The 19,087-nt window shown below is 30.6% G+C and overlaps 1 protein-coding gene across 2 annotated transcripts; it reads left to right on the top strand.

Annotated features, from left to right (window-relative positions):
* Nucleotides 1–509: 509 nt before the first annotated feature.
* Nucleotides 510–17,954, top strand: LOC101510811 (protein trichome birefringence-like 43). Of its 2 annotated transcripts, none has more exons than XM_073368188.1 (5): nt 510–940; nt 3,483–3,654; nt 7,183–7,358; nt 8,030–8,188; nt 11,546–11,774. In XM_073368188.1, the coding sequence occupies exons 1-5, from the start codon at nt 639–641 to the stop codon at nt 11,727–11,729; spliced, it is 993 nt and encodes a 330-aa protein (XP_073224289.1). In that variant the 5' UTR covers nt 510–638; the 3' UTR covers nt 11,730–11,774. The 2 variants fall into 2 exon arrangements, with proteins under 2 accessions (XP_073224289.1, XP_004500006.1); XM_004499949.4 differs by lacking the exon at nt 11,546–11,774 and adding an exon at nt 17,567–17,954 and having other exon boundaries at nt 516–940.
* Nucleotides 17,955–19,087: the final 1,133 nt, after the last annotated feature.

Here is a 19,087-nt window from a genome sequence, read left to right as displayed (position 1 = left end):
AACTTTTGTTTTTGGAGTTAAAAATAAAAATAACTTTTATCATTTTTTTCTTTCATTTTTTTACAGAGGTGAATATTGAATATATACTCATTAAATACCCATAGTAAAAAGTGAGTATGAATACATATAAAGGTACTTTAATATCATGGGTCCTCCACCCGCATAACATATATACACAAACGAATCCATTGTACTTACATCAAAATAACCAGTGAGAAAAATAATTAATTTATAGTTACATTACGAGAAAAAGCAATTCTATAAGTCAATATAAATATTTTTTATATTATCAATCAATCAAAATTGTTAAATTATTAATAATATTTAATTTTAATATAATTTTCTAAAATCACACCTAATTGATTATGATGTATAAATTTTTGTGTACTTGCATGAAAATTAAACTAAAAACAATAATCATGAGTAAAAAGAAAAAGTACTTATTCATTTATTAGTTTTCTTTTTGGTAGTACATATACATTATAGTTTCCAATTTAAACCCATGATGTTAACTCTTCTCCCTCCAGATATATACCCTCTCTCCTCTCGTGTATGACTCACACACTTAAATGTACTAATGCATAAATACATAAATACATCTAAACCATATCAACAAATTTCCAAACCGTTTTCATCATATGCTTATTGTGAGCACCACCACCATGAAATCTTTCACCACATATGTTTTACTTTTTCATGCCCTTCTCATGATTCAAGTACATGCCAAGAAGGATTATATTTATCACAATCATAATAGAATCTTTGCAAAGAGTGGTTGTGATTTGTTTCAAGGGAATTGGGTTTATGATGAATCATACCCTCTTTATGAAAGCTCACAGTGTCCTTTTATAGAGAAACAATTTGATTGTCAAAATAATGGTAGACCAGATCAATTTTATCTCAAGTATAGATGGCAGCCAACAGAGTGTGACTTACCAAGGTACAAACATATACTTTAGTTAATTTTATTTTTTTTCATTTATCATAACTTACTTTTTATCAGTAATAGACATAAGATTGATTTCACGCTTAGAGTCAACTTACCATAATTGATATTGTAGAGTTAAATCTAGTCAATGTAACTGTAACACCTATACTTCTTATCAAATGTGTGTTTAGTGTTCGACACATATCAGTGTATGATACTGGTACTACACTGAGACTTGATTACGTTCAATTGATTGATTTTCTTAAATCATTATCAATGTCAACTTATTATTATGTATTCATATTAGCTGCAGTTAGGAGACTCTGACTGCACTGCAGTCAGACACATCTAAATTGTCAAATCAAGATTGAGAGGTCTAATTTTCAAATTCGAATTTTAGATTTTTAAAAATATATAAAATTCAACATCGAAACTTTTCGATCAAGATCAAACAGTCTAGATGTGCTTATTGCACTGTAGTCAACTGCAACAAATCCAAATATGTGTCACTGTTTGTGTTAGTATTAGTGCTTCCTAATCACGACGAAAGAGGAAAACAAATCTCTATGCCACCATCTAAACGCGGTGGAGTACATTTTTAAAACCCTTCCAATAAAATAAGGATGAATATTGCCGGTGGCTTTCAAAATGTTTTGTCCGGTTACAAAGCGTTCGTTGGTGTGAAGTTTAAAAACAGAATGGCAACTAGCTTAGACAAACAAAGAGAAAGACAAATTATTGGGAATAGGTAAATGGTGTTTTCTAGTTGAAGGTGAGGTTGAGACTTTACAGAATTGGGAGAAGCTCTATTGGTTTTGATTTGGACATATCTCTTTCCCATCCTTTTCTTGTGCTGACCAAAACCATGTGATTTAAAGTGATAAGGAAATCACCGCTTAAGAATATTAACATTACTAACATTACTTATTTCAAATAAAAAAAGTGATACATGATGAAAGATCAATGGATAGTAAGAACATAAATAAGAGTTGTCAATCAATTAATTTAACCGTAGTGGTTTGAGGAAATAGGGATGTCTATGAGCAACCAAATAAACACTATTTAATGTAAAGCACTTACTGTTGTATCGGTTTTTACTATTATATAAGTTAAACTAACTTCATTAGAGTTTTTTATTCTTCTCACTTTTATATTTTTATATCATAAAGTAGAAATATAACTTCAATTTGGGATGCTTTTAATTTAATTTCTATGATGCCATGTTTGACAAGTATCTATTTATTAAATTAAAAGATATTTATCCATATATCTCAATTAATGTCGATATTATTAAGATAAACGTGATATCTCGAGTTTAAATCAAAGACTTCAAAATTGTATGTATGAATTTAAAGTAATATTTATTACTCTCTAAAAAAAAATCAAATGTTTTATTCATCACAAAATGAAGAGGCGTCGAAGAAAGGATATAAGAAAAAAACAGCACTTCTAATTTGGAAAAAGCTTGGACATAACTTAGTAATTGGCAGTAATCATATAAACCATATAAAGCATAATATTATGTAAAGGTGCATAATACTTTAATTGTATAATATTTTTTCATATTATTATTTCAAATTTTATATTTTTTTTAATTATTTGTCTCTTTCTTGAATTCAATCATGATTCTCAATATGATATCAGAATAATAATTATTTTGCTACATTCTTTCTCAAGATTTTCTTGAAATTTTTTTGATTGATTCATTTTTAGTTTTTCATTTCCTATTGAACTCTTGAGATTTTATATCAAGACTCTTGTTAGATTCTTGTATCCAATTTCAGTTTCCAATCTTTCTTTATCATTGATCTTGTATCCTTCTCTCCTTCGTTGCTCCATTTGAAAGATGCTATATTGGACATTGTCTAAGATAGTTGGGTTGGTTTGACGGATCCGTAATATTCCACTAACACATGGTGATACAAACAGTCAAAACAATATTTAAATTTGGATCTACTTTTATTATTATTATTATTATTTTTTTTAGTTTCCTTCCATTAGTTACATTGTTTTTTTTTTCTTTTTATATTGTATTGTGATTTCTAAATTAAAAATGTTATTACACACTTTCAATTTACAAAGCTGTTAAATATAATTATATTAAGGTAGATATAATTTAACGTAGAAATTAATTATATATGTTTAGGTGAAATTTTATTACATTACCGAAAACTGCATCATACTTTTATTATATAATATTTTTTGATATTATCATTTAAAATTTTATAATTTATTTTAATTATTTTTCTATTTCTTGTAGTCAAAATTTTCAACGATGTTTTTGCTAGGCTGTCTTTGTAAGGTGTCATACTCCAAACAATTAATCAAAGGTTGTTAGGCTTATTTTTATAATTGAACTACCATATAATATAAAGTTTATGTGAATAAACTGGCATTGAAATAATGTTGTTGTAAAGTTGCTTTCAATCCTTTTTGTCTTCAAATAGGATCACATGTCATATTAGATCCCAACAAAATATACATTTAATGACCATTAAGGCAATGCAATTTGATTTGGACCCACTTATGATTTTGAATTAACTCTATTATACAGATTCAATGGTGAAGACTTTTTAAGCAGACAAAGAGGGAAAAGTATTTTGTTTGTAGGAGACTCTTTGAGCTTGAATCAATGGCAATCACTCACTTGCATGCTCCACATAGCTCTGCCACAAACTCACTATACCTTAGTGAGAATCGGTGATCTCTCTATTTTCACTTTCCCGGTTAGATTTCTGTCCTAAATGTACTTTTATTTTGTAAAAATATTTTTTGACAAATATATTATTTTTATTTAATCTTTTATTTTATCTTTGTTACAATAATTTATTTTTGAAGTGTGTCCCATCTTCTCGTTAGTAAGTTAAAATAACATATATATATTTTAAATTTTTAGTGTTGCTATAAAATTTCAAATTTCTATACAAAAATTGCCAAGTTTTTAGTCCCTAATATTTTTTAGTCTCTTTTAATCCCATAATTTATTTTTGAAGTGTGTCCCATCTTCTCGTTAGTAAGTTAAAATAACATATATTTTAAATTTTTAGTTGCTATAAAATTTCAAATCCCTATATAAAAATTGCCAAGTTTTTAGTCCCTAATATTTTTTAGTCTCTTTTAATCCCTATTTTTAAAATTTTTTGTAAAAATTGATACTTTTAATTATAGAAAAATGTCTTTATAAAATCTAAATAGGGACTAAAAATAAAAAAATAAAATAAAAAATTAGAGATTGAACTTAAAAGATCATAATATTGTAGGGACTCAAAATATATTTAACTATATTTTAGAAAATGATAACAAAAAATTATTTACAAAGTTACCATACCCTAAATTTGCAAAGGTAAGGAAAGAATAATAACTAACACAAAAACCTAATAATTAGGAATTCAAAACTAACTCTAACTAAACAACTAACAAACTTAAAAATAGATTAAAAATATAAATAAGGGGTTAATTAGTTCCAATATCCCCTCAAATTGGAATCAATATCTAACATTCCAAGTTTGGACAAAAGATGAAAGTAGGGAAATGGATGCAAAGCTTTTGTGAAAACGTCTACAACTTGTTCAACAGAAAGAATATGCATAATATGAAGGATTCCGCCTTGAATCTTGTCTTGAACCACATGCCAATTTATTTCTATGTGTTTGGTTCTTTCATGGAAAACCAGATTCAAAGCGATATGAAGTACAAATTTGTTGTCGCAATATATAACAATCGGTTTAGGATGAGGAATGTGTAGTTCGTGCAGTAAATACAAGAGTCATTGTGCTTCACATGTGACTTGAGTGAGCGTGCAATATTTGGCTTCAAATGATGAACCAAGAATAATGGATTGTTTCTTGCTTTTCCATGAAATAGGTAAAGTGTCAATAAAGAAACAAAAATCCGTGATTGACCTCCTAATTTCTAGACATGCACCCTAGTCGGAGTTGCAAAAACATTTGATGTTGGATGACGAGTTTACAAAAAGAATAGGCCATTTCTAGGATTGTTTTTGAGAAATCCAACAACACAAAGAGTAGCTTGCATGTGCAGGTTGGTAGGGGAAAATAGAAATTGACTTAACCTGCAAATAGAGAAAGGAATATCAGGATGAATGTTAGTGGGATACAAGAGCTGCCCAATGATCTTTATAAAAATAGTGGCATTAGGAGGGGCTAGCAAATGGTGCTAGACAATTTAAAATTAGCATCCATAGATGTTAGAACATGGTTTTGAACCAACCAACCTGTGTTTTTGAGTAAATCCAGTGAGTATTTTCGTTGGCACAAGGATGTACCATTATCATTGAGATCTATTTCATAACCAAAGAAATATTTAAGAACAACAATGTGCTTAATGCTAACAATAAAGAAGACTTAAATAGACTACATTTCAATCAAACTGTCACCAACAAAAAGAAAGTGGACAACACAAATAATAATGACAATAAAACTAGCAAAAGAAAAACATGAAAACAGGTAATAATCTGATTTGGATTGGATAAATCCAAACTGTTTCAAAGAACAACATAATTTAGTATTCCACTGTTGACTTGCTTGTTTCAATCCATAGAGAGATCTTTTGAGTTTGCATACAATGCTTTAACGTGGGACGTCAAGAACAAGTGGAACTTTTATATAGACAATCTGCATAAGATCCGATGGAGAAACGCAATGTTTATGTCAAGTTGAAATAAAAACCATTTATGAACAACAACCACATAAAGTAATAAGCAAATAGTTGTCATTTTTACAACAGGACTAAAGGTATCTAAGTAATCAAGACTTTTAGTTTGGTTGAATTAATTATTTGGCAATAAGGCAGGGCTTGTACCTTTCAACATGATGGCCATTAGCATGAAACTTTAATTTAAACATCCACATATATCTGATCACTTTTTTTTGGGAGGTAAAATAGTTAATTTCCAAGTATTATTATGTAAAGGGTATTGAAGTTCAAAGGCTATTGCAAGTCTCTAATGAGACGGTTTAATAGCTTCTAAATAGAAAGTGGCTTCTTTCTAAGTTGAAATAGTGATAGACAAAAGCTTGTGTGAATTAGATAAGGCATCACATGACAAGTAATTAGACAAGAGATAAGAAGTACCTTGAACATCAGTAGAATGAGAACTAGGTTTAACATATAACAATGAAAATCTTGAAGATAATAAGGAGGGTTAGTAATTATGCCACTTCTTCAAGGAGTGATTAAATGAAAGGTATTTAACCATTAATTAAATGTAACCTAGACATATATACATGTTCAAAGGACTATCTTAACTTGGGGTTTAGTTATTGGGAAACACATAATTTTTCATTTTGGGAAATGCTAACAAGTGTCCGACACTTGTCAAGAATCCAAACTTCAAAGTTATTGGTCATTGTTCTCAAAACTTAGATGTGCGGTATCTAAAGGTGTCTTTGTTGACCCTGTCAACAAAGACCACAAGGGTTTGATGTGGAATATCTCTCAGAAGATCAAGATCAATCTACCAAACTTGGTTCTATAGCACATTAGGTTTTGTGTCATCAACTCTAGATCAGACAAGATAAAAATAAACCTTTTGCACATGCGTTTGACTCCACTTAGTTTGTAAAGAAAGAATATATTGATCAACTAGAAGCTAAAATTGAGGCGTTCATGAAACAAACAATCAAGAATCAAGAGTCTATTCAGAATACTTTAGGATTGATCTTAGCTAGATTGACCAATCATAAATCTTAGTTTACCAATTTCTTATTTTTTGCTTGTGTGTACTTGTTTTTGTTTTATCTTTTGTACTTATAACTCTCTTCGTGATAATGTTGTTTTTACTCTTTTTGTCTGATGACAAAAGGGGGAGTATATGTTTTGCGAACAATTACTTTATGTTTTTCAAATTCTAATTTTAAATCTCGTTTGTCAGAATACTACATATCACTTTCTTTTAAACCTGTTCATATTAAGAGAACTCTATTTTGACTTATTTTGAATAGTTTTGCATACATTATATTATTAAAAAGAAAAATTATTCACAAAAATAAATGTTTGTCTTCATCAAAAAGAGAAAAATTATTAAAATCAAGTTGGTTTTAAGTTGTGTATAACCAACTGTAAAAATAATATTGAAAGTTGAATAATTAAAATTTTAAAAAGTAAAAATTTGTAATCACCATTTCTTTTTTATTTTTAACGAGTGCTCTGACACTTGTTAGCATGACTTTTTTTATTTTATTTTATGAAAAGTAGCACAAAACTTATAGCTTGGTTTATCATATGATTTGCAGACCTATGATGTTAAAGTGATGTTCTCACGCAATGCGTTTCTAGTAGACATTGTTAATGAAGATATTGGTAGAGTTCTAAAACTAGATTATATTGAAGCTGGCAAAACCTGGAAAGGAATTGATGTATTGATATTTGACTCGTGGCATTGGTGGCTTCACACAGGAAGAAAACAACCGTAATTAAAACCTCACACATACTCTTCATTACTTTATATCTTATAATAATGTATAAAGGATAAATATAGTCTTTTAAAAATATTTTGGTATGATATATATATACACACACACACACACAGAAGAAACAAAATTGATTGGTCTGAGTCTATCTTAGACTAAACTATATACCCCTGTCTATTAGTCTAATTTATTTCCACCTATAAAGATATAGATATCTTCAGATTGAACCTCATCACTCCCCACGTAAATACAAATACACAAAAAATATTCATTTTTCTAGTATTTACCTTCTTATAACAATATCTATGTATTTTGTCAATTCAAATTTTAAATTTTATGATATTGAATTTTACAGTATTTTATAAAAAAAAAGTTTTATTCTACAAATTCAAAATTTGAGTTACAATATTTCATAAAACTCAAATTTTGTGAGTTTTACATAATTTACAAGTTTAGTCCATGAAATTTGAATTTTAGTTTATGGAATAATATATTTACATTGAATAAAACATAAATTTGAGTTGTATGAGAAACAAAACTTAATTGTTGGAATATTAAAAAAAAAAGATGTTAGGACAAGTTGTGTGGGGTATGAGAAATATAATTTTTATTTTATACTTTGCATCAATTTTGTGCCTCTTCTTTTCATACTTTTAGTTTGTGCATGCAGATGGGATATCATTCAAGAAGGGAATAACACATTCAAAGATATGGATCGTTTGGTAGCTTATGAGAAAGGATTAAATACATGGGCCAAATGGATTGATGATAACGTTGACATTAACAAAACAAGGGTGTTCTTCCAAGGCGTATCTCCTGATCATCTAAAGTAAGTATTTGTTGCCATTATATTGATTATAATGAAATGGAAATTGCAAAATTATGATCCCAATTTCTCTAGCTAGGGCTATATCATTTTGAAAAGAACTTGTTCAATGAAAAAAGTTTGATGGAGTGGATATTGTTATTTTTGAGTTTCAAAAATTTTAAAAAAAATCAAATTATGCCACCGAAAAATATTACTGGGTTGAGTCGCGGACTAAATTGTTCTCTTGAAGACGTTTGAGGCATTGCCCAAATTGTGCAAGACAGACTATCAACCACAAAGTCCCTAGGATAAAATAGCCTAGATACACTGTATCAGAGTTATAATGCACAGTAGAAAATCGTACTAGAGTTACACTCTCAATATGGCAGTCAGATGGCTGCCACTCATAATATGGTACTATGACCACTCAAAAGAAAAGAAAGAAGTGAGTAAGAAAGGGGGAGAAGTAGAGAAAAGCCTTAAATGTGGAAAGTTTTTGGTGTGCTTTTCTAAATAAGGAGAACCCCCTTCTGTTTATAGAGGAAATCTGAAACTGGATCAGAGAAAACCAAGCGATCCATCAGAACGTGCACTCCATGTTTTTTACCACAGAAACGTGCGGTCTAAACTGTTTGACCACAACAACGTGTGCTCCAACTTAGGATTTTGACCTATGTTTTTTACCGGGCAATAATAGATGTGTGAGATCAATGATTAGTGTTTTGATCGGGCACACAAATGCACGAATTTAGGAAGGAAGACTCGATCAAATGTTGACTTAGTGGAGTGCAATTACGTAATTAACGTATCAATAAGAGAGAAAAACGCAAGCGTTCGTTTAATATTAAATAAATAAATAATTTATTAATTTTTCATATAATAAAAAATAATACACCACTTAGCCCAAGTCCAAGCCCAGGCTCAGCCTGGCCGAACGGCGACACCGCTCGCACGCGCGTGTGTGGTGGTCAATTTTGCATGCGTTTTTCCTCCTTTACAAAATTGAGGTACCCCTTGGGGCACCTCCAAAGTTCAATACCTCTATTTTATAAACATTACTAGTGTGATATCCCTCCTATGTGGGACTTCCTTATTTTTCAATTCACAACAATAGTAACTCTTATTAATGTCATCATTATTTCCAACAATCTTCCATTAATATCATCATCATTTCCAACAATACCCTACTTAAATTTAAGAAATGTGGTTTCAAAAATAGCGTCAAATGTTTCTATAAGATTGTGCATAAACAAAGGTGTCTCTTGACTTGAACCTTTGCATAGCAAGTAAGATTCAAATTGAACAAGAGTGACTCGTAGTCTTGAACTATATCTTTGACATCAAACCCACACACAACCTTTTCATTGGGTGTATTATCAAAATCCTGTGCATTTATGGCCCTGCATGTGTATCCCAGTATAGTGAATGTTATAGGAATTCTGCTTCAAAATTCTATAGGAAGCGACCCCACTTCCACATTCACATAGGTGAGTCTATCAACAGTACTCATGTAGCTAGGTACTCCACTCCACATAGATTATAGATCTCATTAAGAGTTTCTATTATTTCATCATTGTACCACTTCAGGAATCATGCTTCTCTCATATATAATATAGTATGTTCATCTCTTATCATTATGACTTGTTATTAGAACCTAATTTTTGGGATCTCCAGTCTTTTAGGTTGGATTACCATCATAAGTGACTCATTGATCTATAAGTAATAATCCCATCCATTTGGATGTATTTAGGATTTTCTCTCTAGCTAATCCTTTCGTTAAAGGATCTGCTAAATTTTCATCAGTGCGTCCATGATCCACTATAACAGCTCCTTTAGAAAGCAATTCTCTAATTGTGTTGTGCTTACGATATATTTGTCGTCTCTTACCATTATAATAACGATTCTCAATATTTGCAATAGTTGCGGTACTATCACAGTGAATCAACACAGGTGACAAAGATTTTTCTCATAAAGGGATCTCAACTAGCAAGCATCTCAACCGACGTGCTTCTTCACTAGCAGTAGCTAGTGCTGTCATTTCAGAATTTATAGTGAACTGGGCCAGTATTGTTTGTTTCTTTGATTTCCAAGATACAACACCATCGACTATACTGAAAATATAGCCACTTGTTGCTCTGGAGTAATTTGATTAGGTGTTCCAATCAGCATCACTGTATGCTTCAAGAATGACATGGAATCTTTGATAATGTAATTCGAGACCCATGGTCCTTTTCAAGTATCTCATGACTTTTTCAATAGCGTGTCAATGCTTCCTACTAGGTCTACTAGTAAACCTGCACAGTGATCCCACGATGTATGCAATGTCGGTTCTAGTACAATCAATGGCATACCTGAGGCTGCCAATGATGCTCGCATGTTCAGTTTGTCTAACACATTCATCAATGTTCTTGAAAAGCTTCACACTTGGATCATATGGTGAGCAAGAGATTTGCATTCGAATTAATTATATTTCTTTAGGATTTTTTCAACATAGTGAGATTGATCCAAAGAAATTCCCTTTTATGACCTAGTAAGCTTGATTCCAAGGATTACACTCGCTTCTCTGAGGTCTTTCATATCAATTTTTTTAATGAACAATGATTTCACATTATTTACAGCATGAATGTTTGAACCAAATATGAGTAAGTCGCCTACATAGAGACATATGATAGTACAAATGTCATTTTCAAATTTGTAATAAATACATTTGTCACTTTCATTCACTTTAAACTCATTCGATATAATCAAGTTATTAAATTTTTCATGCCATTGCTTAGGAGCTTGTTTAAGACCATATAGAGACTTATCTAACTTACAGACTTTGTCTTCTTGCCCATGAATTACAAAACCTTTAGGTTGTTCCATATAAATTTCTTCTTCCAAGTCACCATTTAAAAGGCTATTTTAACATCCATCTAGTGTATCACCAGGTTATGAATAGCCTCAAGTGATATGAGCATCCTAATGGATATTATTCTACTGACTGGTGAAAAAGGGTCGAATAAATCTATATTTTCTCTTTGTCTGAAACCTTTGACTACAAGGCGTGCCTAGTATATATCAACAGTTCCATCGGGTTTTAGTTTCTTTTTCAAGATCCATTTACAACCTATTGTTTTGAAACCAGGTGGCAAGTCTACTAAATGCGAGGTCTTGTTAGACTCTAGAGAATCCATTTCATCGTTTATAACTTCTTGCCATAAATCTGCATCCAATGATGACATAGCTTCTTTAAGATTTGCAGAATCTTCTTCTAAATTATAGGCCATATATTCAGGTCCATAATCTTTAGCAACTCTTAATCTTTAGCAACATCATTTGATTCTATGATCACTTTTGCATTTAGGTTATAAAACATATACGCTTTATTGTTTGCAGTATACTCAATGAATACACATTCATAGGCTCTACTAGCGAGTTTAATTCGCTTGAGATCAGGAATTCTGACATAAGCCAGACAACCCCATGTTTGAAGATAAGCATAATAGCAACAACTAGTTTTGTAAGAGTTATATTCTGTCTTTCAGCTTTACCATTCATTTCAAGTGAATATGTAGTGTAATAGTTTCATGTATAATTCCTTGTGTTTTATAAAAATCATTAAATAAACTGAAATCGTACTTTGTTATTCTATCACTATGAAACCTCTTAATCATTTTACTAAATTAATTTTCAATTTCAATTACAAAGATCTTAAACATGTCAAGCGTTTCACTTTTATTTTTCATTAGATATACAAAAGTATAATTAGAGCAATCGTTAATAAAAGTGATTAAATAACACTTTCAATTTCTGGTTAAGGTCCCATCAAAATCACATATATCAAAGTGTATTAAGTCTAAAGGTTCAAAGTCTCTAACAACTGATTTATGTGAACTCTTAGTTATTTTAGCTTGACTGCAATAATCACATTTTTCAAAATCATTTAAAGATAACTTTGGAATTAAACCTAAGTTACTGAAGTTTGAAATCACATGTTTGTTCATATGACATAGTCTAGCATGCCAAATATTAAAATCACGCAACATGTAACCAGAAGGAAACATTTTATTGATTTCAACATTCGGTTTAAACTTGCCATCACTAGCGTGCCCTTTCCCAACAAAATACCATTTTCAGAAATGGTGTACAATTTGTCCCTATAGACTGAGTAAACCCTGCCTTACTGAGAAGAAACCCATAAACCATATTCTTTCTTATTTCTGGAGTGTGCATGACATTCTTTAGAATTAAGGTCTTTCCAGAGGTAAATATTAGTTCCACATCTCCAATACTAGCAACATTAGTGATATGGGAATCTCCCAACACCACTTTCTTATCTTCAGCAACAATGTATATTTTAAACATAACACAATCATAACAGACATCGCGTGAGGCGCCTGTGTCTATCCACCATCTATCTGATCCACAACAAGGTTGACCTCAGTTATCATATAAATGATTTGCTCTTATGTCAAGTTAGCCTATTGAGCAGGACTTGGCTTATTCCTACACTTGTGTGCCATATGACCCTCTTTCCCACAATGAAAATAGAGAAAAGGTAGGAGAGAGCCATTTTTAGGAGGTGGTGTTGTCTTATAATTGGGATCTTATGAGAGTTCCCATTCTTGTTGTTGCTCTTTAAAGTGTGATTCTGATTCTTATGTTGTTTGTCGTTTGGCTTTAGAACTGCTCCAATGAATTTTTTTCTTGTTATTTGCAACAAGAAGAACTTCATCTTTTTGGTCTTACTTACAGGATTCCTCCTCAATTCTAAGGCTAGTTATTAGATTTTCTAAAGATAATTCTTTTGTTTTATGCCCGAGAGAATTTTTAAAATCTTTCCAAGCAGGGAGCAATTTGTAAATTATAACAACAATTTAAAACTGTTCATTTAAGGACATACCTTCAGAGATGATCTAGTGAGCAAGAAATGGGGATTAGTAGAGAAAAGCCTCAGATGTAGAGAGTTTTTGATGTGTTTTTCCAATTGAGGAGAACCATTTATTTATAGAGTAAATCCGCAACGAAATCAGAGAAAATGAAACAATCCATCAAAACGTGCGCTCCAAGTTTTTGACCACAGAAACGTGCGCTCCAAACTATTTGACCACAAAAACATGTGCTCCAAACTTAGGGTTTTGACTGGGCAATAATAGATGCGTGAGACCAAAGATTAGGGTTTTGACCAGGCACACAGATGCACGAATTTAGGAAGGAAGACTGGATCAAATGTTGAATGTTGACTCGATGGATATAAAAACGCAAGCATTCGTTTAATATTAAATAAATATATAATTTATTAATTTTTCATATACTAAAAAATAATACAACACTTAGCCCAAGCTCAAGCCCGGCCGTGCCGGTCGGACGGCAGCGACAGCGCGCGTGTGTGGTTGTGAATTTTCCATGCGTTCTTTGTCCTTTACAAAATTGGGGTACCCCTTATGGCACACCCCAAGTTTCATACCTCCACCTTATAAACACTACTAGTTTGTGATGTCCTTCCTATGTGGGACTTTCTTATTTTTCAATTCAAAACAACCCTAGCTCTCATTAATGTCATCATTATTTCCAACAATCTTCCATTAATACCATCATCATTTGTAACAGATACTCATTCACCCAATATAGACTATAAGAGATAAAGAAATAAAGAGGATGATATTATAGATGTGATATATTGGCAATGTGACGGGAAACGATAGATAGAGAGAACGAGTTGTTAAATATAGGTTGGGAAATTTGGTATGTACAAATATATGTGCTCTTATTCACTTAACTCTATTATGAACACTTACGAGAGTATCGGAAACATCACTTTATCGTATTCGCCCCAAATTTCTTTCGAAGGATTTTATCCGTCGTTTAATCTTCATGTGGAAAAATAAAGGTTCTAAAAACTAGACCCAACTAATTGGTTCAACCGGTTGAATTAGGAACCAGTCTAGCATCCGAACCTAGAGAAATTGGTAAAAAGCGAAATTTTGCCCGTTTGAAAGTTTGCTCTCAAAATCAAATATTTTTTACAATTAAATTAATTAAACTTTTGAGAGAGCAATGTAGATCCAAGGATTTCTCCATTGATAGACAATAACTAACAACTTTCTCTTCTTCTTCTGTAGATAAAATGTTAAGAAAATAAGAGAGAGACCAGAATAAATCGAATTGAAAATATATGCATAAAAAATTAGTCCAACTGTTTATGAGTTCAAGGATGGCAGCAAAGAAAAGTGTTGCTGAGATCTGATTCCAACTTTGAAATTGAGCACTAATTTTCACTCTAAATATTTTTATAAAAAATAAATTCGTACATGATGTAATTTGTAGTATATATGATTTTTGGGCTTGTTGGAATTGACATCTCAATCCATACAACATATTTGGATTCCTGAACCCATTCATTTTTATTATGGTACCAAAATTAAGAAAATTTGCTACGCAAACTTGCGAAATCTTTAACTGCTATTTAAAAATTTGTTTTATATAAAACCTATACAATATGGTCTGACCGAGTAAATGGTAAGGATTGAATGACATTATAAACTTATTTTACGTGATCACGGTAGTGCCTTTATGCCCCAATTTATACTTGTAATCAACTTTCATTTGAAGTGGGAAAAGATGTCTCACTGAAAATTCGAGCATCCAAGACACAGTTTAAAAATATATGATTGTGTCACGTTATTATACATTGGAACTCCACACGTTAAGTGCACCATGGCAGTTTCCTTGGTGGGGAATTGATATCCTCTAACAATTCCCGTTACACTCCAGTATGGATCTGAAGTTCTAATCCCAATCAAATTGGAGAAGTTAGTTGGAGGACTTCCCATATGTTGTTTTTTGGTCTCTATGTTGAAACGCATAATGATAACAGATATTCGATTTTGTTAGTCAACTTCTCTTGTCCATGATATCACAGCTTTTCGTGACTCAAATACTTAATCAGTTGTGAATGTTTCAGTCAAATCTACACGTTTTTGTGTTTCAGGCTTTGGCTTGATTTATTATTTTTTGGCCTTGCGTTTTGTCTCTAATTGATACATTAATTACGTAACTGCCCTCCACCAAGTCAACATTAAATATCTGATCCAGTCTTCCTTCCTGAATTCGTGCGTCTATTTTTGCCCGATCAAAACCATAATCTTTGGTCTCACGTATCTATGGGTTGCCTGGTCAAAACTCAGAGTCAAAACCCTAAGTTTGGAGCACACGTTTTGGGTGGTCAGCTATTTTGGAGCGCACGTTTCTGAGGTCAAATCTTGGAGCGCATGTTTTGATGGACCCTTGATTCTCTTAGATCCAGTTGCGGATTTCCTCTATAAATAGAGGGTTCTTCTCAGTTGGAAAATCACACCAAAAGCTCTTCGTATCTAAGGATTTTCTCTCTTCTCCCCCTTCTTACTTTTTCTTCTCTTTCTTTTGAGTGATCTTAGTGCCATATTACGAGTGGCAGTCATACGACTGCCATATTGAGGGTGTAATTCTAGAACGGTTTTCTAAGGTGCAGGAGAACTCCGATACAGAGTATCTGGGTTGTTTTATTCTGGAGACTTCGTGGTTGATAGTCTGCCTTGCACAATTTGGACAATGCATCGAAACGTTTTAAAGAGAGCGACCTAATCCGCGACTCAACCAAATAATATTTTCGGTGGCATAAATTGTTTTTAAAAAGTTTTTTTGAAATTCAAAAAACAACATTAGTAGAACAAAATAAACTATCGAAAATTTTAAAATTGAATTTTCGACATATTTTAACTATAGAAAATTTCGTTTTCTCAAATATCTGGTATATTTTTGGTAGGGCAAATTTATTTTTTAAAATTTTTTGCATTCTGGATTTTTCAAGATTGAATTTTTTTTTTTTTTATAGTATTAAATTGCATATTGGATTTTGAGAAAAAAAAATTTACTTGTCGAAAATTTTAATAAAAGAGTATTAATTTGAAACAAATATTTTACAAAAGAATGAATGAAAATGAAACGGCTAAAATATTTATCTAATTAAGTGATACAAAATCTAATTTTTCATTTTCGTTGCATTTGGGTTTTATAGACTAGAGCTTGTTATGCCATTGGGCTTCTATAAAATAACTGAAAACGAATTGACTGCATATAGTAATAATAATTAAAATTATATTATTTGTGACAATTAATTTTCATATGTCAATGATAACATGAATCTAGTTGAATATCATAAAATATTTAGATTCCATGTACATAAATATTTTTATTCATTCTATGGTTTAAGTTTTCCCTTAGAATTTGTAACAATCTTCAAAAAGTTAAAATTAAAGACAAATGAAGAACTAGGTAATATTTGTTTATAAATTCCATTATTTATAGAAAATGGTGAAATATAATTTCAAAATTTCATTATAATAATTCAAATTGAAAATCATTATTTATCACTCTATAATATTTATTTTTAAACTCTATTTTTTATATTATAGAAAATGGTGAAATATAATTTTAACATTTGTATAAAATCTATGTTCACGCAACCATTCATATATCCTATTATCAATGCATGATTATTTAGCATATGCATGTGAGGGTCGTTTGTCAATTGTGCAACTAGAATATTGGTACAAGGTCTTCAATTCGGGATGATTCCAAATGGTCAATATTTTTTTTAGTATACTCTAGGATTTAAAAAATTGCATTGATATATTAATTTTTTGTACGTCGAATATTCTAAAATTTTAATATTTATACTTATACCTAAAATAAATATTCAATTTATCACCATTATAAATATGTGACAGTGGCTGCAGCCTATCAGGTGGCACCATCCACCACCAAATGTTAAAATTTTGATGTTAAGGTTCTGTAATTTTAGAAACTCAATTTTTAGATTCTTACCCGACCTCTAAAAATATTGAAACCACCCGTGTATATATATATATATATATATATATATATATATATATATATATATATATATATATATATATATATTGTCTTTTCATGAGGCTTATAAATTTGAAAACTTTGAACATTATATGTAAGTCCAGGTAATAAACTTATGAAGAGTCACATAAAATATTTTCAAAAAAAATAAAAAAGAAGAATAAGATAAAATAGATAATAATAAATATATATATTTTTAGTTCAACTGACCAATGTCGATATTGTTAAGTTAAATATATGTTTCGAATTCAAACCCGAGAATTGGCAATTGTATGTAAATTTCAGACAATAATTATATTATCTCATCTATAAAAAAAAAAAAGATAAAAATAAATATATATAACGAAATCAAGATAGAGCACACACATTCTATTGTACTTACTTTTATCATACAAAATATTATTATTTTAATGATATTTCAATACAAAATCTTATAAATATAAACAAATTTGGAATATATAATTTTGTAAAAGTCAAATAATTTTGTGTCTAAAATGTTTCCAGTTCAGAGCAATGGGGAGAGCCAAAAGCAAATTTCTGTGAAGGACAAGAAAAGCCATTATTGGGGTCCATATATCCAGGAGGTCCACATCCAGCAGAGTTGGTTTTAGAGAGAGTACTAAGAGCAATGCAAAAGCCTGTAAATTTGCTTGACATTACCACTTTATCACAATTGAGAAAAGATGGTCACCCTTCTGTTTATGGACATGGAGGACATAGGGACATGGATTGTAGCCATTGGTGTTTAGCTGGTGTTCCTGATACTTGGAATCAACTTTTATATGCAACTCTAATTCAAATTTGAATGTTTATTCTTAAATAAAAATGTGTCATAAATATATGTACATTTTTAATGGATGATATAATAAGGTATCTCATTTTATATTCTTAATGAGGATTTTAATTTGACTCTTATATATGATGGAGTCTTAAGTTCCAATTACAAATGGTTCAGTGGAAGATTATCTTAGAAACTCTGTTTTTTTCTATTCAAATAAGCTATATACAAAAGGGTCGATGAGCTAAACATGGTGGAATTTTCCAAATCAAAAGTTAATAGTTCAAAATTTTATAGATTAATTTAACCATTAATTGGCCTATAAGGTAGGAAATTAGGATTTCGAACACATTTATTTCCAGTTTATCTTGTTCATGTTTCTTACATTCTTTTTACCTATTGTATTATGGATGAAATTTTTAAAATTAATTTTACTTTTTTTTAAAATTAATTTTTAAAATAAGCTATATGCAAAATTGGTCACTTTTGATCTAATATGTTGCCAATACATTAGTTTAACTGTATGAAAACTTTGACAAACCACTTTACCTCGTGGTCACAAACTAAGAAAACCACTGTATGAAAGATTTTTTGTTGTCATTGATTTGGAGTAGTCACCTAATCAAAATTAACAATACATTAGTGTCTAGCAACTACATGTGCATTTTTTTACGGCCTAAAGTTTAATAATTGGACCTCGACGTGCACATGTTTAGACTTAAAGGATTAAATTAAGAAAAAACTTTAAAAATATATGGAGGATTTTAACCTAGAAACATGAATGCAATTTTGCTTATAATAATATATAGATAGATATAGATTTTGTATATAGTCTCTTATATAGAGGCTCTTTTTCTATATTTAATTATTTAATCGTAACTGCCAAAACTAGTGGCTAGTTATGGCTTATAAGAAAATAGATAAAAGATATTAATTTATGAATTAATTGTTATATGAAAAATGCCCATCATAAGCTTAACCAAGGTTAATTATAGTAAAAAAAAAAACTTAACCAAGGTTTGAAGTTTCACAACAACTTAAAAGTTTTAGGGAGAGTTTTCTATTCATATCCACAAAACTCAATATTTATCTTAGCAGTTACATGCACAAGGTATCCTATTTTAAAAAAATCCCATCATACTGCAAAGGAGACAAATAGACCCTATAAAATCAATTTTCATTAAAATTCAATCCCATTATTAGTGTTGAATTCAAGTGTATAGAAGATGAACATTCTCAATCTTTCC

Source organism: Cicer arietinum, chromosome 5 (assembly GCF_000331145.2).
Source record: "Cicer arietinum cultivar CDC Frontier isolate Library 1 chromosome 5, Cicar.CDCFrontier_v2.0, whole genome shotgun sequence".
In the NCBI taxonomy this organism is placed as follows: Eukaryota; Viridiplantae; Streptophyta; class Magnoliopsida; order Fabales; family Fabaceae; genus Cicer; species Cicer arietinum.
Note: the sequence above shows the minus strand (reverse complement) of the source record. Positions and strands in the feature narration are given on the sequence as shown.